Consider the following 26,676-nt stretch of genomic DNA (forward strand, 5'->3'; position numbering starts at 1 on the left):
GCTTAATATGTTATTTGCTACAGTAGCTTATTTAAAACAGTACATCAACAACCTACTGCAGCCTATACTTTGCCCAACTCGCAAAGCTTTTCCATAAAATATAGTAAATGTGTAAGATATGCAACAGTGTATCGTAAGCCTACCTTAAAATTTCAGCTGAAGTAATTCTGCTGTCCAAGCAAAGTGATTTATTGTCCCCAAAGGTCATAAACGCGCTTCAGAACACGGGTGTTAAACCGTTCAAAAGCGCTATGTCTTTATCAAGCTTTTATGAGGACTAGGGATAGTAGCCTACATTACGGGACGCGCAACTCCGTTGTTCGGTCAAGATTAGAAGGGTCAATTGCCAACGACAGTTTATTTACGTTTTGCTGCTGGTTTGCTTTTAACTAAAAACCTTAAGCAGTTACTTTAAAACAATCTTCACTCTTCTTAAATAACCCATAAAAAGTAGGCTACATTATATTGTAAATCAGAAAAAACGCAACCCTTCCAGTGTTGCGGATAAGCCAAAAGCAGATGTAGGTTCGCATCCCTGTGATCTACTGTGCAATCTCTAATGAGGACACTTAATTGCATGGTTGAACGTGCATCACTTCATTACCTTCCTGTCCACATCTAAATCTTCAACGATGAGGCACAGGCCAGGGTACGAGAATAAAGTATCCATGCCGGCGCACAGAAGAAATTAACGCTTATTGTTTGCGGTCGGGCTTCAGCGAATGACAGATAATATTTCATGGGATTTTATAAAAGGTGCAGATCTTCTTATTTTTTGACCGAAAAAGTTTGCGATTGTGATTCATTGGCAAAATTTAAATGTTTGTTAATCTAAGAGTAAAACAAAGCAAAGTGCGAAGAAGCGTTAATTGTAGGCTATGCAAATTTGTCATTGTCAAAAATTTGGGCTATTTGCAACGCAGCTTCGTTGGTAAAATTTTTTGGATTGTAGATTTAAAGAGTGACTTAAAGCCCAACATAGACTACTTGATTGCGCGGGTGTATCAAGGCAATTAAACATATCTATATGATTATGATCCCAACCAGCTTTCCCACATTGATTCAACATCTGTGACGGACAAAGGTGATTGCGTAAATTATTTTTATTATCTTAACATGCACTTTCACTCAACAATTGATTTTTCATATGATGTAACAATAGTTCTACGGCCATGTCACCCAAGTCTGAGCACCAAAAACAAACTGTCGATAAAACTCTTTAACTCAACGTTGAAATCAGGAATTATTTCTGAGAACGAAATAGATAAAACATCAATAAATGAAAAATGACGCATTGATCTAGAAATTAAAAACAATCAAAAAAAAACAAAACGTGATGAAAATGCAACGTTACAGCAACATAGAGGAAGTGAAGATTTGTTGCATGATTTGTGGAATATTCTTGGTGTCCATACAAACAAACGAACGACCCGATGGAAGATTTCGTTTCAATCTGAAAGCAATGGAACACTGTTGAGCCATCTCACAATCGAAGCTAATTCTCAACTGTGCAACTGAAGTTTAAGCAGAGAAATTGCTTCGATACATTCCAAGTTATCAATTCCACACCACGTCTCAGCCGCCCTGCCCAATATTTGAACAGCAATCCTACACGAACTAGAATATTAGCAACAAAACAAAAGTTTAAAACCTGCCAAAACTATTGTTTCCTCTCAACGTCAGAAATATGTGATCTGATAGAAAAATTATTTTTAAACTTCTAACTGGAAAAAGGTCTTTTTGCATCGTATCAACGTAAAGACGGTAGAGTGAATTTGGGTTTCAACGATGCGATCCTGATACGACACCCGACCACACTGGATGTTGTAAAACACAACTTATCGCCGACCAGGATGTACCCAATCACGTTGACTATCTTTTTTACATTGATTGAACGTCTGAAAATGTTACATCAATCTAAAAAAAGGATTTTCGTAGCTGGGATTTTTATGGCAATAAAAATAACATGCAGTGGTAGTAGTCGAGAGTGGTATAATAGCTGTCTAGTACCTACTGCAGATGTACTGTATTCAACTATTATTTTATCCAGAATGGTAATATTTATCCAGAATGTCTGCTATAGAGTTTCAAAATATTTTGCATGATCTGACTTACCGATCAGCTTGATCACCGATGGAACCAATAAAAATGACGAAAGAGTTCACCTCTTCGTCAGAGGTCAGCGCATCAGTGAAGCGTGAAGGCTTTATACCGTAACGTTCAAGATTTGCATCGCTGAGCACAACGACAAAATATTCATCCGCTTCTTCATCTTTTATCGTCTGCGAAAAGTTGCGAGTTGAAATTGTTATAAATTCACAAAACGTAATTGATCATTTTTTCAATCGAAAACGTAATTTCTGTCGCATTGATCGAAGATTTAGATTAAGTGGACGGGAAGGCAAGAAAGCCAATCTTCGTGTTTAACTTTAAACTTGTCTGTGTGTTGTCAAAAATACGGCCTTGTGCTCTGGGTAGGTGTCGAACCGAGTACCATCCGAACGTGGAGCGATGGTTCTCACCACTCGGATACGCAGGTGTTTTGAACAATATGACCACATCAATCACCATTGGTGGCTGTCCAACTCTACAAGGATTTCGACAAAGTATATGAAGGTTACACAGCAATCTGGATGATCTGAAAACAAGTGTCCGTAGATGCAATCAACCTACCTTAATGGCGTGCTTTGTGGCTTCCAAAGTGTGGTCACCGCTCATGCAGAACTGCGCATGCGCGTGCATGGTCTTCATAACCTCCAGTCTCTCCTTGTCATTGGCTGGAGGCTTGTCATACGTCACTAGCGGGATATCATACCCATCACCAGAGTGACCCCATATCTCGTACTGCATGACAAGTTGCATAGGTTTAAAGGAAGCAAACAATTTGGCATTTTATAAACTTGTTATCGATTTTAATGTTTACTGCAGAATTTCCCAAAGTGTGTGTCGCTGCACACTGATGTGCTACAACTAGTAAGGTCGCAAAAGTCCGGTGGCGTGAATGTTGCAAGAGTAGTGCAACTGATGTCAAGCCCTGGATCAATATTGTATGTACACAAAAGCAGGCACACCTTTAACGTTGCAATAAAATCAGATAATTTTACTAATATACATTAAAATAAAGCTAACTTTAAGTACCGTAACTTCTATCATGTGTACGAATGTTAAACGTAGCAGCTGCCATCAAAAAGTTAGTGAAAAGCAATATTTCGAAAAGTGATTGACGTAGTAACTCAATGTGCTACGGACTCTTAAGTGTGCCGTAGTCCAAAAAAGGTTAAAATTAACTGAACTACGGTACGCCACTTGTATTGTTATTGAATGCTCAGTTGAATCAATGAAGCATTGGTATGTCACAAAACTTTGTAATATGCAACTTTAGTTCAACAGCAAGCATTTATTTTTGTCTATAACGTGACAAGTAACGGCAAAATAAGCCTTATGAACATGCAAACCATCTTCAATTTATAAAAAAGGTTATGTGTGAAAAACAGGTTGAATAAGACGTTTAGGAAAATGACTTGTGCCACGTCTATTTTTCTTTACAATTTTAATGGAACATAATCTTTTAAAAGAAATAGTTTTCGAGTTAGCATACACGGATTCCGTGGGATCAATAAAATTTCTGAAGAGGAGAGTAAATGAATGCATTGATTTTAAGAAAAAGTATTAAAATGTATATTCGAAACATTTTCAGTGAAAGTCCTTCTTATAAGTTTATAGTAGGCTGGTTAGAGAAGGGGGGTTTTAATGTTTTGTAAAGATAAAAAGATCGGTTTGAAGAACTTGACTTGAACCTAACTTTGACTAAAAAGATAAGTTTGAAGCAGCTCAAGAACCCCATCTACCTCTAGTACAGTGGTTCCCAACCGGGGGGGAAATCCCCGCTAGGGGGGAATTTTGAAATTTTTAGGGGGGATTTTGGTTTTAGGATTGTTAACCTTTTTAAGCCTAGTAAGTTGGCCTACACTAGAGCGTTAAAGAGGAAATTATTATTAAGTTAACACCCAATTATTTAAGCAACTGTGCACTGACGTGGATGCAGACCATCACGTAGGCCTACTTCTTTTTCATTCAAATAATAATCGATGGCTTTCAAGAGGAAACGTAACCAAGCGAGTGCTTGAGCTCAGAGAAGAGCTTAAATTATTTTTTGACCTTTAAATAAAATTGGAATTTGTGGCATTGCTGAATGATGACAGATGGATTAGATTCCTTGCTTATTTGGTTGATTTGTTTGGTCCATTGAATAAACTAAATCTGAAAATGCAAGGGAAAAACACCAATACAAGCATATATGTCCAATCGCCATCTCCGTTCAAAGCAGATTGCACATCAACATGGGTTATCTGTAGGCTATCTATGAGCCATTGACATATTAATACCATGTGAATTTACAAGCTGTACTGCTTCCATGCATGCTCAAGTCATGTTGGAGGAGAATGATTGAGTTATGTCACTGTTATTAGGAGATTGTGTTAAAGTAGGCTACTAGAAGGCTCTGCTGTCCTGACCGCGGTCTCTACCGAAAGGCCTCTACCTTTCGACCAGCATGGCTTGGGTGGCCCTTCCAGGGGCGTATGCCAGTACCGCTCAGCATTTAAAGATGCTTTGGAAGCTTTCACCAGCAAGCTTGATAATTTGAAAGAGAAAAGTTAGAATGAACAATTGAACATGTTACCAGGTTTAAACAATTATCAGGGGTGCTGGTTGTTGACGGCAAAGAACAAGTTCTTCCAGAGTTGGAACAAGAATTGATAACTAGAATTCATTCAATATTTTCCTGAAATTTATGACGATGAGCTTGATTTAATGCGAAATTCATTCACATTGTTGATGGAAAACCTTCCCGATAATATGCAGGATGAATTTTTAGAATTCAAAACGGATTCTTGCGCAAGAGACTTATTCAGAGAAAAGTCAATCACTGGATTTTGGCCATTAATATTTAATTCCTATCCCAAAGTGGCAGAGAAAGCTATTCGAAGTATCCTTCCGTTTGCTTCTACTTATCTGTGTGAATCAGTCCGCCCCGTTAGCTCAGTGGTAACGCGCCTGGCTCAAGCTCACGCGGCGCTGGTTTGACTGACGGAGTGTGCGCTTGAGCAACGCATTTCAGGGCTGCTCTCCATTCAGCGGCACCTAGTGATTAGTAAATGAAATAATTCCCCAGCAACAACACTTCAACAATCGGAAAACTTCACTCTGTCAATCTCGGTAATCGGCCGTGCGTCAAGAGCCTCTACAAGTATGCGAAACTACCAGGAATAACCTATCAAGGCTTTGTCAGTCCGAGGATAAAGATTCAAAACCAAATCAATCAGGTTTTTCAACTCTTGCAAATGAAAACAAAACAGAGAAACAGATTAGACGTGAAGAATGATATTCGTTGTGTTTTTTCCAATACTCTTCCACTACATTTATGAGTTGTCGAAACAAAAAAATCACAAGCTACACACAGACTGATAAAGTGTTAAATGCATTGACTCTTATATTTTGAGTGTATTCTTCGAATAAAACCCGTTTCAGCAACATTCTTCATTAATTAAATTATTTTAGTATGAAAAGGAATATTAGGCCTACAGGCTAAAAAGCTTACTAAGCCTACTACCAAAAGTTTAGTTTATCTTCCAAGACTTAGATTAAAATATTAATATAAACGAGTTTTTAACGAACTAAATTTATAGGGGGAATTTAGATTGGAATATCGACTAAAGGGGTCCACCGGATAAAAAGGTTGGGAACCACTGCTCTAGTAAAAAGTAGGTATATTTATAGAACTGAAGAAAGGTATGCGTTCTGAGAATATGAAACGTTTTTCCATGAAAAGCTTCTCCGAACGAATCTATTCCTGCTCCCAGAAAAAAAAAAAAACAGTTAAAACGACGAATTCCCTGAGGCATTTCTTGTGATGCAGCGCCAACTCATAACAAATGGTAGCCTGATCCTTAGAAATATTTGTAACAAATTATTAACAAACAACTGTTATATAAATTAACCGTTTAGTTGCCAGTCACAGTTGTAAAAGTAGTTTTGTTTAAGATGGTCTTCGTTTTCTTTAAAGTTTTGTTAAGCTTTAAATAGAGTTCCCTTAGAATCACTATAGGTTAAATTTCATCTACCACCAGGTTAAATTTCAAAATAGCTATGATGACATCTACTGTATATAAAATCCAACTTAATACTCATACATAACTAGAAGATTTATGGTCTTGTTTGTTTTTAATTTGAAATTCTCACTTTAAACTTCTCTTTGTATCCTTCAAAGGATTCCATCACCATGCAAGCTGCTTCCACGGTGCGTTCCAAACGATTATCGAGCCCGTTAAATCTGACAGAACAGAAACAAATCAATTAACATGAACTTTATGAAGACCGGAAGGGGCGAGTCTGAAACTATCTAGGTTGTAAAATCCGTCCTTTTTACATTGATTCAACGTCTGCAGATGTTGGGATTTTGCATTTCTTGACCAATGTAAACCTTAGGCTATCGACAGTAAGTTATGACGTCACAATTAACCAGTATCACATCGTCCAGTCCGCGGGTTTCCTTCCCTTCTCACCAAATTGTTGGCGAAATCCGAAACAGAACATTGATGTTCAGAAATTGTGCTCGAGGAACACTTGAATGGCCAAGCAACTCCAGTAACGAATGGTAACAAACAAGCAACGAACGTTGGGATAATCTAAGGTTGTAAAATCAATGCGCAGTTAGATTTGTGTGCATCTTCCATCAACCTTCCGGGTTCGTTTGAGGCTTGTAAAAAAATTTAAAGCGCTAAATATAACCTACTGCAGTAACAGCTACAAAATGCAAAACACGAATACAAAAACTAAGAAGGAACGGAACGCGATAACACCGAAAAGATCAAAAATTGCAAAGTTGTACCAATCCTAAATTGTTGAGTCACCTGTACATGCTGCCACTGACATCTACGACCACCCGGAGACGCTTCGGCTTCTCTTGGGGACTTCCAGGCTAAGTAGAGAGAAAGTGATACGTTGATGTTTGAATTGCAACAAGATGACTACAATTGCATAGATTCAGTCCAGACACTGCAAACTCTACCGTTCGTCATGAAGCAATGAAGCAGTACAGAAGATAAATTGTTGGTGTTTTTATTGCTATTAACGCATAGACTTGGAAATACTTGCACCACAAACACACACCTAAAATAGTGACTCTCTAAAACGTTTGATCAAAATGCAAACAATGATCTGACACATATATCGCTGATGGGCTAAATGGTGGATTTGTTAACAAATGGATTTGTGTATTTCGCAAAATATCATCTCAGTTTGGGAGGAGAATTTTATCAACTCCTTCTCATTAGTGATTGGACTCACCTCCGGTTCTTGCTCTGCTCTCCTCTTGTAAATATTCTTCTCTCCAGTCAGACCTTCAATGAGCTTCATGTCATCAAGTTCTCCTGTGGTCTGATGCTTCAGCCATTGACGCTCCTTTGCTTTGGCCTGAGTGAAGAGTTTTAGTATTTTCCCAGCCAGCAAATTATTCCTTTTTTAGGTTGATACAACGTCGGAAGATGTTGTACCAATGCAAAAATGACTGATTTGCTGACTGAATTACAACGCAGTCGGTTGCTTTTCATAAAATCATATCAATATCGAAAATCAATCACTTAATTACATTTTGTTGCAATAACAAACTGGAGTTGATTTTAGTGAAGTCAGTTGTCAAAATATATTCAGCCTGAAGCATAAAAGTCACCAGTTAAAATAATTTCCATTTAATCATGCGCCTTCTGTCAAAATGAACGTGTGAAAATGCAATCATGGAACCTCGAATTTGTTTTTAGGTCTGGAAAGTGTTTATAGCAACCAAAAAATCAATCAACAGAAATACAGAAGCCTGAAGCATAGAGGTGTAAACGATGAATAATACTCAGTGCTGGAACATGGTATAAGAAGCTTAAAGCAAGAAAACAGAAGAGCACTAGAAATTCATTTTTTCTTCACCTGCAGACTGTCGAGTATGATGCGTAGAGCTTTGACTTGCTTTCGGACACCACCGCTGAACTTCTGGTACATTTCAGCGTCAAACTCACTCATCTTTATTTCGCTTAATCTGGCAAAAAGTGAAATGAAACCAATTCGGTTGAAATAAAAGTCACCCCCACATGCATGGGCAATTGTTAACAACAAAAACTTCGACTTTTGAGCGTCACTTACGTATTTACGTAAAACGTATTTTTGAGCGTCGCTTACCGTTCTTTGAAAGCCTTTTGCGCCATCTCGCGAGCGGCTTTCTTGACGTGTTCTGGTACTGCTTCTTTTTCCCAATCTGGAATCTGACATTGAATGGAGATGCTTAGGCACTCAAGTACGTAGTTTGTAAATGTATATTGTCATAGTTGCAAATGTTTTTAGAAATAGAATGCTTCAAGTTTAATCTTTATTGTCATCATTAATACGTGTGTGCGCAACTAAACCGTGCAGTATAAATTTTAACGGCAGAACACGTTCAAAAAGCAAATAATCGCATTCAATGACGATACAAATAATGATCAGTTGTTTGTTGTAAAATAATCAGTTTCCATACTTGGGTTACGTCATGCCCGGAGTCCAACCGATACGGGCCTCCTTTGCCCCCCAGACCCGCTGTGTCTCTACCCCCGGTGCCACCGGCCCACGTGTTCCCTCCGACGTGGGGGGCGTTTTTAGGGTCAAACTTTCCGTGTTTTGGGGCGGTGACATCCTTTCCGCTTTCACGTTCAGTCGTCACCTGCGCAAAAAATTGTCGGGGCAAATAAGAACAAAAGATATAAAACATAAAGAATCAAGACTTTTCGACAAAGCCGATTATTATTATACGTGGACGTATTATACATAGACGTAGTATTCAAACTCAAAACGTTTTTCTACAGTGAAATATTGAGCATTTTGTTACCAACGTCATTTGCGTTGAATTCAAATGAGAAAATGAACTTTAAGGTAGATCTGACTACTGACTTGCAGGTGGTCGTAGTTCTCATCCGAGCCTATCATGGCTCTCCAATCCGACAGCGATCGTTGCAAGCTCACCAAGCCAGTTTCCCATTCACGCACGCATCTGAGGAAAGAATAAGTTGGATACAAATGCGCTATTGTCGTATTCAGGTGGTTAAAGATTCGGATCAAGTCGAATGAAAGACAAAAGAACGACACAAATGCATCGTGGCAGAGACAAAACTTCGGTAGATTGCGAAGTAAAAATACTTTAAGAATGAGAACATAATAATTTTCCTTTTCAATAACTCAGTAGGTTTGCACTTGATCCTGTGATCCAGAAAATGATAATCAACCATTTGAATACAGGAGTTAAAATGGAACATAATAATTATTGAAAAGCTTATTTCAATTTTGTGGAAACTGATGAACAGAGCAGCCAAGTGTTAATTGTGAAAGACGATGACGAGTATTACTACAAAGTACGAGATAAGTGTAATAACACGAAGCTATCAAAAGTCAAAACTGAGCTTTAAATGGGGCTATCTCAGTCCGAGGATAAACAGTTTCTCAACAACTCAAATTATCGTTGTTGGCATTTACAAGTTTTAACTGAAGACGTTTATCAGATTAGATATAATTGTAACGTTACAGTTCCTACCCTCCAGAATCCACAGTGTACAGTATGTCGTTGCCTCCAAGTGCGCTGTGGTAGCCGCTTTCAGATAGGCTGCTCTGCCAGGACACATAGGGCGAAGTGAAGATTGCACTGAAAATATATTATCGCGAAATCAAGTTTACAAACAAATTCTCAATAAGCTAACATCTTAATGTAAAGTTCTACTTGTGCTATTTTGCACAAAGTGATTCTTCTCATTACATCGGGTCAAGATGGAAATAGGGCGATACGCAACGTCCTACACAAAGCCTTGTCAACCTACGAGCATATAACAATTACTGAAGACTTGTGCAAGTTTCGATTCCACGGGGTCGTCACTGCCCGTTCAAGTATTGCGTGAACAAAGAGGCGCAAGTAACTAACACGAGAATCGAACTTGACACTAACGAGGCCAAGAGAAAGATCGTCAGTTCACTTCTGACAGAAAGATATACTTAAAAAAAAAGTTTCGTGTGAGCCTGTTGGTTGATTATCAACACGAAAACAACGTTACCACTCCAAGGCCAAAATTTTGTTTAAATGAAACAAAATGCGTTATAACAAGCAGCACTCACGGTGGAAGAGGAATGTATCTCAACTTGCGATGTTCAAGATCAACAACTTCCAAGCAATAACTGGATGATCCAGGACGCATTCCTGTTGTGCCATTCGAAGCAAGGGTGAAGTTAGAATGATTGTAGAAAACTGGTGTTTGTTTTTTTTTTAATTTGTTTTCAAGGGTGAAACGATTTCCTTGCTATATTCGTGGGCGTTGCTATAATAGCATTTGGACTGGAAGCAAAAACACTAGGCGTCATCTTGCACGGCAGACAGGATTGCCATATTGGCGGTTTTAACGCCAAATTTTAGAAACTTGACGTTTTTTAATACATTTTCAGATTAAAATATGGCACGGTCGCATGCAACACCTTAGGCTATGGTAGTAATCATGCTGTTCACAAAATCAACCCAAAATGCATATTATGAAAAGCATCATCAATCAAGATTCGGGAAAAGTTGCCTTTTCAAAACTGATGTTTTGTAAATAGGCTTCTGCGCATTAATAAAACAGAGTTTTTTAAACTATTATATTAAAACTAAATATATTATATATAAATAACTAAATAAATACAAAAAAAACTATTAATACTACAAAAAGTGCTCAATGCTAATTGCTAAGCAAAAAAGCAAAGCAGAGCAAATTAAATCAAATATAGTTATTACTATCTAAACCCTTGACAGCCTGTTTCACCTATACGGATCATCAGAAGTTCTTAATCAAATAGAATCTATTTGATTGTATCCTATTTGATTTTACTTGAATAAGACCCTTCTGATGATCCGTTATTGGTGAAACAGGCTGTTAAGGATTCAGATGATAATAACTATATTTGATTTAAATAACTATATATATTGAAATGCAAAAGTCAAAGTAGCCTGTCAAACGCAATAAAATACGTTCAAATTTAAAATTTGGCGTTAAAACTGCTAATATGGCAATCCTGTTTACCATGCAAGATGAAGCCTGGCGTTTGGCTTCCACTTCAGATGCTATTATAGCGACGTCCACGCTATATTCCACATAGAAAATCCAGGAGCTTGTTTGAGTAAAAAAAAAATTTGTCCCTTCGAGAAAGCTTCAGTTTTAGGCTAACATGATGAAGCGTAAATGAGACTAGGAAAAACCACAACCAAATAACTTGCCGTCCCCAAATGCAGCGTCGGGAACAACTCTCATCGGAACGATTCGAACCATTTGGTTGGATTCCGGTAGGAAGTTGCATGGAGGTCTCGGTGGAACCAGCTTCGACAATCCTCGGTACAAATTCTTGGTCTTATCAACAAGACTTGTTCCTACGTCGTTGTCGCGTGGGAAGGAATACACTTCGTTTGGAGACTGAAATGAACTTGTTTGAAAACTCTTTGACAGACTTATTCAACCCCAACTAAGATAGTGTTAAATGTCGACCTGAGTTTTACAAGTTATATTCGGGCATGAGCTTGAAAAAACAACAGGCCTAAGTTCATTGTTCTGCCATGTGCCAGTCCCGACCTCAGGCTCCTTCCCGAAAGTCCTTGAGCAAAGGAAGCTGCGAACCTCTAACGAAGCAAATTGCTGCTTAGAAAAAGATGTAGCGATGCTTGCGTATGACTGTTTGGCTGGTAAGAGTTTGATACTGTTGATGTTATCTTTTCTCGTAAGTTTGTGAAATGCAATGCATCATACTCAAGAAACTTAAAATGAGTGATAAATCCTACTGCTTTTAAACCAGTTCAAAAAATAGAAGTTTGGAAAACAAAAGCCGTGCTTGTGAAAGTGATTATCTGACAAAGCTATGCAACGGTCAACAACCTTTAAATCTGGAAATCCAACCAGACACTTGGCATAGCTGGATCGGTCAGCCAACACGCGGTTTGGAGCGTCGATTGACTGACCCAGTGCAGTGGAAAGCTGGTTAGGGGTCAAAGGTTGTGTTGCTACGGTCAGAGGTCGCTCAGGTGTCGAACCTGTCAAAACATTTTAAAGTTGTACTATAAAGAATCTATAAAGCAGAATATCACCTCGCCTGTGTTGCTCGGATAAATCAAACTACACGAAAATTAAAAATCTCTTGTTGATGAGAAGTTTGGTTATGTCAAAGCTGACATTCAGTCGGAGCTTCAGAGTTTGACAAAAAGCTACGTTTCATCAATGCAAAACAAAACTTAATAATTTGCTCATAAAATGTTACTTGTGAAAGATCCAAATCCCATGTCCAGTCCTTCTTCATTGATCTGCATCAATTTATTTGGGATGAAATGCTCTGATGATTCTGTTTCCAAGAGATGCTTTCTGGGCGACAAAGAAAGTGTTAAAACAATATGGCCACGAATCTAGGCAAAGCAAAAAAAGAACATAACCCAAGCATAGTCTAATATCTACACTGAAAACACTAAATGGATGCACCACAAATATACAATAACAGTATCGCAGAATACAGGAGTAACACTTCAGTTTCCACAAATACGTTGTTGACAGGGTAAGGATGCAAACAATCAAATCGGCAATGGACAAGTCATCCTTGAAATAAGTTTTCTCTTTAATTCATGGAAAAAAATGACGCTGTTGTGCGTCTCTTTAATTCATGGAAAACGATTAAAAAACAAACAAAATCCACCCAAAAACACAAACTGTCTTTGTACAGTGCACAACTGCACATCTTTCTACTGTACAAGCATAGAACCCACTTGTTAGTTTCCACTTCAGTAACGAGCCACTTATCCACCGCCACCATCTGAACGTCTTGCACTTTCACTGGCAACTCCACACGATTGGTTGACCCCTCTACAACGTTCACGTGGTATATGCTTGACCTGGAGTAACGTTGTATCCACGTTAGGCACAATCACAAAAAGGGATTTATTGTATCAGATGAATAGTTGGACGTCGTATCCAGGCTAACGCCGGGTGGTTAAAGATTTAGATTGAGTAAACGGGAAGGCAAGGATGCCAATCTTCGTGTCCACCTTCAGGTATGCTTTGAAAGTGTCTTGCTAAAGACACAGTCACATGCTCTTGAGCGGTGCCGAACTGGTGACCTTTTGAAAGCTGGATCAGGGCTCTTACCACTCGGTTATTCAGATGAATTCTTTAAATGGCTTTGCATAATTTCCATGCTGATAAAAAGTGAGTGACCAGTGAATGTCAGCTAAGAAAGCTGAGATAAAACCTACAAAGTTCCGCTTAAAGAAAAACAAGCAATTGATGGACTTGTACGATTTTCAATGTAGGAGTTTTTTAAAGCATCGTGTTTAGATAACGGTCAGTTTTTTAGTTCCACTGGCCGCCACAAAGTGAGAGTGTCTGACCACAATGCAAAGGGGTGCAGATTTAAATCGCACCCAGATCATCAAGCTGTTCATACAAAACAGTTAATGGCATGCTTGACTGGCCTACCAGGGAACTTAATCTGAGCTTTTAATACAAAGTATACGACTGATACGAAAAAATTCTGATAATAAAATGAGCTTAGCAATGCAAACAGATGTTTTTTATTTTATTATTTAACAATAAATTACTGTGTACCAACTATGATGACTGTCAAGCGAATCTGTAAACGATAATATTGTTTACCCTTCTTGCTGATACAGTAAAACTATTCCATGTTCGGCCGAAAATTCGCTGCACATTCGATGAACTGCTGATGATTTCTGTTGGGATGACGTCAATGCTCTGTACGCTTGACTGAGCGAGGCGCTGTCATCCTCCAAGCCACCTATGCACAGGCGTCGGACAATGCCATTGGTCGTGTCCAGAAGAATGACGAATTTGCTCTGGAGATCAACATCACTGCTGTAAACGCAACTGTACATCTACTAGACGCTTCAACCCTAGGTGCAATTTTTCAGAGGCTGACAACAAATTCTAGAATGATTAAATTTCAAGACAAGTGATCGATTGAAAACTTTTTAACTTCAGACAGAGAACGTCTTTCCAAAATATCAATTTTGAGAGTTAGGTTGTAAAGATTTCAAACATGTGATGCAAGTATGGTCAATAGCGTGTTTCATATTTTCACCATTTCCCAATTTGCAATAAGCCTGGGGTCAGATGTGGGGTATTTTGGGTAAAAACTCGATTTTAGTTCAAAAAACAAAATTTTAGTTCATTATGATATCATAAAGATGTGGTGCATTAATGGTTATCCGCGATAAAAAGCTCCGTAGTTGATGTGATGTTACCAGCAAAGTCGTTCACTCCATTGGTTGGCTAAACACAAACGAGCAAAGCGATTACATCCGCTGGGATTTAAACCATCGCCATCTTGTCGTAGTAAAAACAAGCACCTAAAAATCTGCAATCACCTTTTCTTCAAAGAGAACAACTTGTCCCTTCAACGGATTACCAAGTGGCGCGATCTTCACGCGAGCTTGCGACATCGTGCCCAGACTGGGGAAAACGTCATAAAGGTCAATGAACTGCACGATGTCGCTGCCGCGCTCAGCAACGAATAGCGCGGAGGAGTTGACGGCCGCGATGAAAATCGAGTCGTTGGCGTCGAAGTCTGGTGAAGGAAGATAAATTAATCGCTGCTCTGTCTCTTAATAACCAAGGCTACGGTTTCCGCTCTAAAGCGATAAACAAACGTATTAAATCCCAAAGCAAGTTACAGTAGAACTCGCCTGTAGTGACACCTGGAGAGATTTTAAAAAAGTGTCACCATAGCGAAATATCACCATAGCAGAAAACCAGAATTCTACTGCATAAACTACGAAAACCAAGAAAAGACGATTGCAGTACAAAAAAAATCTACAATCTTCATTTGAAACAAATAAATAATACGCAATAGATTGAGTTTCGCTTTTAGCAGCATGGTCGCTATTTATTTCACATTTGTAGATACAAACGACCTGTTTTAGTCTGATGCTGCGGGTTTTCTGTGATAGTAACGGTTTGTTACGAGCTTTCGGAGTTACTTAGTCATGCGGAATGACGAATAAATAATTTGTGAAGTACAGTATAACAATTATTAAAGTAACTTACTTTTCTTCACCGCCATATCAGTGATGAGGTTTGTGTGGAAGAACTGCGGCAAGCTCCAGTGCGCGCATTGCTCTGAGAAGTCGAGTCCTCTATCCTCCACTCTTTCTATTTCGTATCGTTGGATGTTGAGATACACAGGACCCTGACATGACATGCATGAAGTGAAGCGGTGCATGAAAGTGTAACCAAATGTTACAGCTCTCCCGAGGAGTTTTAAATTTGCATGCAAAACAAAAAAAACAATAGGACTAGCGTTAGAGTGCGCAAACTTGACTCGTACGCAAAATAATAGCGTTTGCATGCGCGAGCCTCAAATAGTCAAAAATTTTCAACCTCTTTCTAAAGTCGATTAAAATGTAGGCTACGTTTTAAAATGTTTTGAGAATATTCTATGCCACTTCCAGTTTGTATCGGTGGTGCTACTTAGTTTTATTCCTTGAGTACAAAAGTGCAAATGAAGCCTCAACAAATACATAGAAAAATGGAAGACTACATTTTATCAACACAAAATGCCCCTTCATTCTACTTTCATGACTAACTACAACACTTCGAGAAGAGTTGCAATTGGTGTAATATTAGGGTTGGGCAAACAACATGACTTTTTTTACAAGGAGTGTTTTTTTATGGCCATTTTTCACGCTGATCACGAATCCGTTGAAATTTTTGACTTAGGATGATGTCTTAGGTTGGTAAAATGCAAAAATTCAAAATGGCCGCCAAATTCATGCATTTTTCAGATAAAATTTGATAATTATGTCTTACTAGGTCATGTAATATGTCATTTTTTATGTTTTTAGGGTCACTGATATCGAATATGAGGTCAAAACAGTGATACATAATAGCTTTATATCAGTTATAGCTAAAACTGTGTATTTTTTATTGAAAAATACTTACTTTTTAATTTCAGAACCATTTTTGAGTTGATTAATTAACTATATCCTTTGTTTTTGATGTTGTACGTGTCATTACAGATAATCAACAGTGATGTCTGAAACTAGTTATATACTTAATACACGAAGTGACTTTGTGAAAAAAACGTTGTATGGGATGGTTTACCATGAGGAACCTGAAATAAAGACGTTGAGTAAATTACCCGATGGAAGATACATCCTCGGTCGCATGTTAAATGTATGCAAAACAAAGAAAGGACAAAAACAACTAACACTAGTAGATAGCAGCAAAATAGTTGCAACTGAACTTTGCAAAGATTGGCTGGAAAAGAACGTATACCCAGAGCATGAAAGCGTGGTATCCAAAAAGATCAAAGATGATTATGAACTTCTCAAAAATTTGTGCAAACAAGATAACAATACAAGGTACAAGAAAACGGATGCGTGGATTAGTAAAGTAATGAGTTTTAATGAGAGAATGACTAAAAATGCATACAATGTTCGAACAAAAAACAGCGACTATCAAGCGAAATTAGAGAAGCAGTTTGGAGTAAAAATGACTCCAGAAGATGAAGAATTCTACCGTGATAACTGCTTTGGAAGTTATAAAGCTATTTGTCTATCTACTGTTTCAAGTTCCTGGCGAAAACAAAAGCACCGACAAGATACACGCCAATTATCAGCTGAGAAGAAAAGAGGAGAAATGAAATCTTCTACAATGCGAAAAATGGATGGTAGGAAGTTGCAGTATGAGGAATCGTTGTCTCTGGCTGATGGCGATAATCAATCAATCATGATCAGCGATAAGCAGAAACAAGATGTGGAATTTTCAATGGATAATCTAAACTTTCGTACGTCTTCATCTTCTTCCATCACTACCCTTAGTAAGAAATCGTCCAGTTTACTTGATACTCTGGACAGTGTCAAAGACTTCTACAGTGATCGTTTCCCAAAAGTCAAAGTCAGAGAAAGTCGCAATAAAATCAACGAAAAAATAGTGCGATGTACAATGCAATGTTTCTCGGATTATAAAGTGAGTGCTGCGGATTTAGCCGGTATAATAGTACAAACTGCTAATTTGATATTTGATCAAAACTGGGATTTGAGCATTGAAGAAAATGAAGAAGATGATGATGAATCGGATTCTGAAAGCCAAGAACTAATCTCTTCGCTTCCAAGCGAAAGCTCCGAAGCCGAGACACTTGCACAAAAACGACGAAAATGTACCAAAGATTTGACCTTCGTTTTCCCAAGTAGGAGAACTCTCAACAGGTATTTGGAGGATGCCTCACATATGAATTTGGAGAGGGTCGCTAATATACTTCTAGAGAAAGAAGACAGTGTTGACTGTTGTAACTGTCGGCCTCGATGACACTACTAAAGCGGCCGGCCATCGGTTGTATGATGTAAAGGCCGACCACATTACAATATCGGGACCCAGTCGTGACAGACGTACTATGACTACTGGTTACACAGAGCATCTAAGTCACGCAGGAGCAGATGGCGCCGCAGCATACGAGTACAAGCTTAAATGCTTGGCAGCATTGTCAAATTCAACCGTTGATGAAATCAAGGGTGCCATCGATTTTTGGATGTCCGACAGGGCAGGTGACTGTACCACGCTCTTGCAACATCTAGGTATTGAAGCGGAGAAGATGATAAAATGCTGTGCCCATGTAATTTTGGGAATTGACCATGCTTGCGATAAGGTTTTTCGTAATATAGAGCAAAAGATTGGTGTTCAAAAGTTGCTACACGTATCTGCTGGTGAGAAAGTATTCACATCTCCCAGCACCAGCGTCCATACTTTGGCACAGATAGCAATCGCCAAATTGTTGTCGCCTAGCCACGCTGCACATTCAATATCACTTTATATTGATAAACGTGAAGATGACACGGGTGGTGAGAGAACTTGGGAAGGTGTCAGGTCGTTTTTCGATAAGAAAATACCAGAAATTAGAGCCAAGCAAGAGGAGTGCATGAACGCGGAGAGGGGTCAAGTCCGATTGTATGGTGCTGTACTGAATGAAGTTCTAGATGCAATGGACAGACAGTTGTCCGAGATGAACTTTTTTGCAGGTCAAAGTAGTGACGACGTCAAATTGAAACATGCACCATTGACAAATTTAGGATGCGAATTCGCCAAACTTGATAACCGTATAACTTTCAGTGGTGGATCGACGACAGTAAGAACTCATTCAAGGAAGAATGTAGTCTCAACGGATAAATTTCTCATAGATTCGTCGCTTACAGATCTCAATGAAGATGAGAAATGGAAGAAGTGAAAATGGGCAAGGTGCTCAGAAGAAGTTACCCAGGCGAAAAAGCTTGAACAAGACTTTATTGTTAAGTTAAAAACAAGTCAACAACTTGCGCTTCTGATAAAGCAAGAAGCGAAGAAGAAGAAAATAGCCAAAGTGCTACTGGTACTTGAGGAGTGTAAGAAGCATGGAGGTCCGGCGACTCCAAATACACTTGACTCTCTTGATAGACTTAATGAATCACAACTGCTCAACGACATTGGTTACCTTAGATTGACAGTGGCGCCCGATATACGCCAAAAGCGTAGAGTTAAATGTGCAGACGGTATAAAAACATTCACGTTTGAGAAGTTCAGTATAGACGAACTGAAAACATCCATCAGAAATGCTATCAAGCCAGAAGACAATGTTTTTGTTGCTGTCGATATCCTGCTGAAAAAAGTTCTTTGAAATTCAAAGGACTCTTGTACAAACAAAGTTATTGAGATGCTGGTACGCAGATGTTGAAGTGAAAATTAAAGTAGCTTATGGAAATTTATATCTTAATTTTTCCTTTGAAATTATGGTTCTGCTCACATTTCAGTGCAGATTTTATCGCAATATGTATCTGGAGCGGTCCAGTTGACCTGTATAAGTTTAAAAACATGATTATCGATATCAGTGATCCTAACAACAGAAGAAATGACATATTACATGACTTAATAAGGCATAATTATCAAATTTTAGCTGAAAAAATGTGTAAATTTGGCGGCCATTTTGAATTTTTGCATTTTACCAACCTAAAACGTCATCATAGATCAAAAATTTCAACGGATTCGTGATCAGCGTGAAAAATGGCCATAAAAAACACTCCTTTTAATGGGACAACAGAGAAAAAGTCTATGTGTGCCCAACCCTAGTAATATACGAGGATTCGAGAGGGACAGACGTCCATGACTGATGGACAAGGTAAATAACATTTCAAGCTGTCTCACTGTACAGACAGTAAATGGAATACATTTTCTCTTGCATTTTAGACAAATTTTGCACGTTTTGGGAGCCGAGGAGGATTTTGCATCTCCTGGAAAGACTTCTCGGATGCCTGTTTGGGTTCTATAAAACGAGCGCAGTTGCCACACAATTGGGCTATGTTTGAGTTTTTGGCTTCGAGAGTTTATCTTTTTACGGCCCTAAGATTGGCAATGTTCACCCGAACTACTGTGATTGACTATTAACAAACCAGTCCTGTTACTCAACGCAACAAACAGTTTACCAGCCTCATTTTTGTAATCACAAATCGACTTGACAAGATCATACTGAAGATGCTATATTAGCGAAATCGATTTGTGATTACAAAAATGAGGCTGGCAAACTGTTTGTTGCGTTGAGTAGCAGGACTGATTTAATGATAAGAGACAGTCAAACGCCTCAAGTGGACAGTTTGCTGGGTTGGTTCATAAAAGCAGAAAAGTTTTATTAGTCAATTTGACTATTAACAAGGAAGAAATATCACGGTGAGGAAACAATTTTCGGTTACTCGAAACTGTAGTAGGCTACTTTTGGTCTGGCTCTCTTCTTGTCGTCAGAACAAAGTCAACTTTAATGTGGTGAAAAGTTTAAAGGTAAAAGAAACTAGAAGAAAAACAAAAATAAATTTTGGCTAATCTTTGTGGAGTATTTTCAATCTTATTTCATTTCTAATCTAATTTCAATCTAATGACTTCCTGCCCTCCAATCTAACCTGGAATGACCTGCTCATAGGCTACGCCAACGAATCTAACGAGGGAGTTTAAGGAAATGTTTTTGGTCTGAATCAAGAGTTTTAATAACATTGCTTCTTGTGTTCCAAGGTGAAATGAAGACGGGCCCTTAAAGAGAGTCGGATGAAACTGTGGCTTTGGACGATGAAAAACTTTCTCGTATATTCAACTTTTGTGCTACAAATCAACTCTACAAGGAGTGTTACAATCATGAGACAAACCTTAACTCTGACATTCTGTGGAACAACTTGACATGTTTCTTTTGATTTGCTTAAAACATTCCAATATCCATCCAACTTTGGCTTGTCGAGCGGTAAACTAAACACAATTTGTAAGTTAGTGCCAATAGGTTCATGCATCCGCCACGTCAGTGCAAGGTTAACACTTTAAATAGGCTTCTTCATACGCAGACAATCACTTGTAAAAGTCAGAGGCTAAACCGCTGAGTATAATATATTTTAACGCGGAAATTTGTAAGAGTTTTAACTGTAACCGTTGCCTAATGTTATAAACCTGCAGTGAACTCGTATATCTAGCTCGGTGAATCTCCATCAGTAAGAAACAAAGTTTTGCCGAGATGCTGATTTATTGCACATTCTGCTGATCCCACATACGCACGATGGAATTATTAGTTAGGATATCTCAAGCTGAAAATTACAAATTTCAAACATGGTATTTCAAGGTAACATTTGTCAAATGCAACAATATTTTGAAAGTTAATTACTTCTGCAGGTTTATAACGTGATGAAATACTCCCTACAAAAAAGGTTCTGTGCAAACATGTAATGCAGAAATGGTGCACAAAAATTTTACTGAATTTTGACTTAGTTCCTTCATGTTCAGTTTGCATCCAACGAATCAAAAACTTAACAGGCAGAAAACAACAAACGACACAAAAGAAAAATCCAAGATGAAGATTTATAAGCTGGAGCGGTGACGTGCTCTTCACATTCTTCGCCAGGAAGAACACAACAATAAATATTAAAAAATTATTCATCTAAGTTGCATTTTAAAGCGATAAATCGGGTATCATGAACTTTAAAGGCATTTTAATGGGCACTGGAACATCAATTCTAATAGACAAACCAATTCCCCAGACCGTAAAATCCGCCACTTTTACATTGCAGACGTTGAATCAATGTAAAAATGACGGATTTTGTTGTTTGGGTCGCTAGCCGATGTAAAAAGATGGCGCTTGCTCCTTACAATTTTGATAATTTAACGTCGTGAGGTTTTGCTCCGACCGGTATGCCATGCTTGTGCATGACGCTGGCCACCTGCTCCTGTGTCTCTTTACTGTAGGCGTCGAAGTCAAACACATTCCTGACCACATTCGCAATGCCTTCTTTTGGAAATTGCTGAAGAATAATATCGTAGTTGTTGTTAGTACAAAAGAAAAAAAAAATTCATCCATCGTCTGCACCTATTCTTTAACAGACGATGAGTCAATTCCGAAACCAGCGTTGAAAATCGAAAAATAAACAACAGGCGTAATAGAATTAGCAATAAAAGAATCTTGCTGTGAAGCCGGCAACCAATACATGCAAAACAATTCAGGTTATGAACACACAGAAACAGCTGCCTTTTTGATTCATTAACAAAAAAGGATAAAAATGAAACGGCAAAACATATGCGCCAGAGGTAAAACTCGCTGAAACAAAGAATGGCTCTGTATCTCAAAAACTAAGTAAAACAGAAATAACTTTAAAATTTCCTTTCAATTAACAAAACTTCCATGAGTAACAACGAAAAGTTAGAAAATCACCTCTAAATGCTTGACAACATTAACGACTTCGCGTGTGGAGTATGGATAGGATATGAGGCCTCTGTCGGCCATGTCGCGCAGCTCGCCAAAAGCAGCAACCAACTTCTTCAGAGAAGCTTCTGGAACGTTGGCGCCGTATTGCCTCAGCATGTCGAGCTCTGAACTGACGCTTGGATTGTCCACGGCGTGGCAACTGAACACATCGCCTGGAAGGAAAATTTTATATTACTATCACTCTGGTGACGTAGTATGCCAGAATTGTAGCTATGACGTCACATAATACGCACTGATTACGCGGTTGTTCAAACAGCTGCGATATGACAAAATCTTGCAACAGCGCATATAACAAACGGGTCAAAACTAGAAATTAATAGTCACCACTGGTGTCATTGCTTAATATCAATAAAAAAAGCACATTCATATGGCACAACGGCACATGTGTCGTGACACCATATTTCGATTGGCACTCACCCATGACACCGAAAAAGTCGTTGCCAAGGAACGGGAACCCAGGTCGGTTGGCTAGGACGAACATGCGGAAGTCCGGATGCATGAGGATGATCTCCTTTGTGGAGGTGGAGCTGGATAAATTGGCCATCTCTGCTGGATCTAAATGAGACGTTTGTTGACGAGTTGAAACAGTGAGATCATATGATGTTAGGTCGTAGCCAGACAGCAAAATCCGTCATTTCTACATTGAATCAACGTCTGGATTTTGCTGTCTGGGATGGATGGATGAGCAAAAGCTCAGCTCAGCGCATCACGATGATGCCGCCATAATAAGGATGTGGTATGTGCAGGCGATGAAGTCAAAGTGCAGGCGATGAAGTCAAAGTGGCTTCCGTGAGTGCATTGTATTCTCAAAAAATCTTCCTTTTTATCCAAACTACTGTGGAGCATGATGTGATTTCAAACTTTAATAGGTGTACGAGAAACGCTGGTTGACCAACACCCGGTTGAAACTGGTGATAACTAGATATAACTGATCATAAAGACGCCAAAAGCATTCTTACTCGTCACTATTTTTCTTCCATCGGCCAACGTAGCTCTTCCGCTCTCCAGCAAGGCCTTAAGCACGCACGTGACGTGGGTGGGAGCTTTGTCCGCCTCATCAACGACTAGAGCGTGACCGAGGCGAGCCGCCCGCACAAGAGCGGAGTCTTCGTAGACGATGATTCCGTCACGCACCGTTGGCTGCACTGTTAAGCTCTGAACAGTAGTGTCCCTGTGGAAATGTTAGCACTGAACAGTAACGGCAAGTTGGCGGATCATGTTTTCGTAATTTTCTTTTCACTTTGTGATTTATACACCTACACGTTCGTGATATACATCAGTAAAATCTTACCAGTCATTTCTCCAATGCGTTATTTAGTACGTTTGGTGGCAACCTTTCTCTGTTACAGTTTGTCAAAAATGATTTTTCTTAATATGTTCACACAAAATAAGTTTCTCGATGAAAAGACCAGAAAAAGACATCGTGAAAAGTGTACCTGTGCAGTTGTAAGTATTCTCTAGGCTTGTTGAGCAAATGCAAAAAGCGATCAACGATCTTGTTCTTTCCAACACCCTGAAACAAAAAACATTAACAAAATGTTGCTTACTGAAAAAATTGTGTCGAAAAGATAATATTTCATGTTGTCAGTTATGGCAGCACACAAACTACAGAGTTTTACAAAGCTGCAGTAATTAGGTTTGGCGGTAAGTAAGAAGCATAACACGAATATTTTACTGCATCTGTTGTTTCTTTGCCGTATGCCGTGTGTTTAAGAGTTTACAAAGACCCAAACAGTAAAATCCGTCATTTTTACATTAATTCAACGTCTGCATATGAGCTAAACCGCTCAAACATTTTCAAGGATCTTTAGACTAACTTGATTTCCGACTAATAAGATGTGCTCTCCGAGGATGTAGTCTTGGAGCATGTCTTTCATCACAGAGAGATGTTGGGCGTTGTCGTAGAACAAAACATCCGGGATCTTCGCGGCGGACGATGACGTCACCGCCTCTTTGTCGCCCAAGTATGTTTGACAGGACACATCACCAATATGAAGCACGCCATCTTTAACTTCGCCTGGTAGATAAATTGTGTTACAAGTTTTAAGAAAATTCATCACAGGTGTCACTGGAGGAAATAAAATAAAAACACATGGAACAAACCCAACAATATTTGCACACCATAGTTTTAATGTAATGTTGTTTGTTGCAAATGAATGGAGCTGAAACGACATCCTTAGTATGAAGATATAGACTATGCACGACCAATACCAATGCTGTTTGCTTGCTAGTTTGCAAAACACGTTGCTGAAGAAAGATCAGTTTCTGATACTAAACAGTGCGATTTAGTGTAGAAAATCAATACACAAACGCACGTACATGAAATATCATTCATAGTTAAGTCTTTGACTGGCAGAGGATCTGGTGGCAAACCACATTTCACCAACGCTTCACTTAATGCAGTGCTGGCAAGATGAGGAAGGAATCTAAGGAAAAAATATATATCAAAATGACCAGGTACAAGTTTAATTATCTGCAGCAATATCATTCCAGACAGCAAAATCGGCCATTTTTACATTGATTCCACGTCTGCAGACGTTGTACCTATGTAAAAATGACAAATTTTGCTATCTGTGATAAGGCTTATCGAGTAATTGCGTCACCACAGTGAGTAGCCGAATTTCCGTTTGCAAAACGCGGCATTTCTATCACGACAACTAACGAGCCATACCGGAAGGGAATTTACAATAGTACCTTGATAGACACGCCTTATGCACAGCATCAGAAATGAGCAGGTCTCTGTCTTGTCCCAGAGAGCTGGCAGCCAACCGATGCGTTATCCTGATGAGTTGACGGGTGGACAAAGAAGAAGCCAAAGATTGTGAATTCGCATCCTTTGAAGATCGTAGACGCTGGCACAGCTTGAGAAGACCTTTCACTTCAGATACGTTGACCTTTGGAACCTAGTCAAGATATGTCTAGGTTGATTCTAGGTGGCAAAAGTAGCCATTTTTATGTCATTTCAACGCAGACGTTGAAATGAACTACAAATGGCTACTGGTTTTAAGAAGTGTTTGAACTTAATTCTGTCTTATAACATTTTGCCATTACTTTCACTTAAATTATATCAAGTTAAAATGTAGAAACATCTTTGGAAGATTTCTAAAGGCACGAAAATACATTTTGTCAACGCGTAGGCGTATACGAAAAATAAGAAAAACTTGGGTACTTGTGATATTGCTAGCGTATAAGACACAAACTTCGCAACAGAGCAACACAGGTTCACTGTTCGTTCTCACCAGGGTTTGAATAATTTCCATTTCATGCTGTACATTAAGTGGTGCCATGTGATGGTACAGGAAGAGAGTTAACAGCTCCGGGTTAAGCCACTGCTGGGCCGTTGATCCTGGCTTAGGGGGCTCAGCGAGAGCAATGATGCGGAAGGACGGATGGATTCGATGCACGCCCCTTGAAAAAAAAACTCACTCAGCTAGAAAATCAATCCCTTGTTTACACTCAGCGCTTCAGCAGACATTGAATCATTGTAAAAAATACTGATATGCTGAGTGGAATAAATGAAACAATTCAAATTAATTTTTCGTGTGACATTAAGGATAAAGAAATTCAATGCCACTTTTAGTGACGGTATGAACATCCATGGAATCGATGTCTGCCCCTTAATTGGACAGATGTAAAGAGTTCAGTGCATTAATAAAAGCCGCAATACACTCTCAACTTGGTTCAGTGATCAAATTGTTGTGAAATGATTCAGCAGCGAAATACGTTTCTCTCAAATTGAGGTAGCCTACCTAATAGGGTGGGTCGAAATTTGAACTTTTTCTCCAATTTCATTGCTACAAACTTTTTTTCTTGCGAATAGTCATAAAACGACATTCCTGAAAATTTGAGCTTGATCGGACATCGTCTTCATTTCTAAAAGGTACCTGAAGCGATTTTTTCGAGGCTTGAAAATGCATTGTTTTTAATAGGAAGTTGTTTTCACGAGATTTGAAAACGTCATAACTTACTTAATTCTTATTGTAAAAAGATGATTTATGCGTCCACAGATTCAATATAATTAGGAGAATCCAATTCATTGTGTCCTGACTCCGAAAAAGGATGACGTCATCAATGACGTCATTAAACAGTAATTTGGAAATAGCGATAAAACTGATAATTCTACATGCTTCATCTCTAAGTTATTTGATAATGAATTGATGTACTTTCCAAACATAAACATCATGCTGGTACTTGATGACGTAATTGATGACGTCACCCACTTTATTAAAATGAAACTGTTAAGATAGCATCAAGAACAGGTGGCAAGATTTTTGTTCGCGAAAAACACTACAGTGTTGTTCAGAAACCTGGAAATCAGTATTTAACTGTTGTCAGTCCAATATCAGGAACAGCTGTAGATATTACAAATGCTCTCATGGACTGTATCAAAAAATATAATATGGTGCATTGTGTCAAAGTAGTTGGGTGTGATTCCGTGAATGTAAACACTGGATTTAAATCAGGTGTGATAACTGGACTAGAACAACGCCTTGGTCATCGTGTGAGTTGGTTTATATGCATGTTGCACAGTTGCATCCAATAAGTTACCCCTTCGACACGTCTTCGCTACATTAGATGGACCTACCAGTGGTGACACACCATTTAAAGGGCCAATAGGGAAGCTGCTAAGTAGAGTTGAATTTGAAGAAGTCAACCCTTTATTTGTGCCTGTGAATATGGGGCCAGGAAATCGTTTGCTACCGGAGCACATAGTAAAAGATCTATCGACTGATCAAAGGTATCTCTGTACGAGATTACCAATGCCATTAGAGGGTCTGCTACTATTCGGTGAGTCCGATTCGGTGAGTCTGATTCGGTGAGTTCCTAACCTCTAACCCC

The 26,676-nt window shown here is 38.8% G+C and overlaps 1 protein-coding gene across 2 annotated transcripts in view; it reads right to left on the reverse strand.

Annotated features, from left to right (window-relative positions):
• Positions 1-1,087: 1,087 nt before the first annotated feature.
• LOC145775288 (von Willebrand factor A domain-containing protein 8-like) overlaps positions 1,088-26,676 on the reverse strand; it is a 43,992-nt gene continuing 18,403 nt past the window's right edge. For both annotated transcript variants that reach the window (XM_082586546.1, XM_082586547.1), the window contains 29 exons: positions 25,077-25,245; positions 24,532-24,740; positions 24,157-24,263; positions 23,655-23,854; positions 23,274-23,350; positions 22,797-23,008; positions 22,255-22,392; positions 21,784-21,989; positions 21,225-21,376; positions 20,240-20,336; positions 15,129-15,270; positions 14,450-14,649; positions 13,719-13,918; positions 12,833-12,958; positions 12,337-12,437; positions 11,958-12,112; positions 11,309-11,501; positions 10,180-10,261; positions 9,608-9,715; positions 8,971-9,070; positions 8,561-8,743; positions 8,227-8,309; positions 7,978-8,086; positions 7,348-7,473; positions 6,912-6,979; positions 6,241-6,331; positions 2,674-2,844; positions 2,116-2,282; positions 1,088-1,453 (listed from right to left, as the gene is read on the reverse strand). In XM_082586546.1, coding sequence (XP_082442672.1) covers positions 1,351-1,453; positions 2,116-2,282; positions 2,674-2,844; positions 6,241-6,331; positions 6,912-6,979; positions 7,348-7,473; positions 7,978-8,086; positions 8,227-8,309; positions 8,561-8,743; positions 8,971-9,070; positions 9,608-9,715; positions 10,180-10,261; positions 11,309-11,501; positions 11,958-12,112; positions 12,337-12,437; positions 12,833-12,958; positions 13,719-13,918; positions 14,450-14,649; positions 15,129-15,270; positions 20,240-20,336; positions 21,225-21,376; positions 21,784-21,989; positions 22,255-22,392; positions 22,797-23,008; positions 23,274-23,350; positions 23,655-23,854; positions 24,157-24,263; positions 24,532-24,740; positions 25,077-25,245 — 4,075 coding nt within the window. In that variant the 3' untranslated portion in view covers positions 1,088-1,350. The remainder of the gene's footprint in view (positions 1,454-2,115; positions 2,283-2,673; positions 2,845-6,240; positions 6,332-6,911; positions 6,980-7,347; positions 7,474-7,977; positions 8,087-8,226; positions 8,310-8,560; positions 8,744-8,970; positions 9,071-9,607; positions 9,716-10,179; positions 10,262-11,308; positions 11,502-11,957; positions 12,113-12,336; positions 12,438-12,832; positions 12,959-13,718; positions 13,919-14,449; positions 14,650-15,128; positions 15,271-20,239; positions 20,337-21,224; positions 21,377-21,783; positions 21,990-22,254; positions 22,393-22,796; positions 23,009-23,273; positions 23,351-23,654; positions 23,855-24,156; positions 24,264-24,531; positions 24,741-25,076; positions 25,246-26,676) is intronic.

The sequence above is a fragment of the Aplidium turbinatum genome, chromosome 8, assembly GCF_918807975.1.
Source record: "Aplidium turbinatum chromosome 8, kaAplTurb1.1, whole genome shotgun sequence".
Lineage (NCBI taxonomy): Eukaryota > Metazoa > Chordata > Ascidiacea > Aplousobranchia > Polyclinidae > Aplidium > Aplidium turbinatum.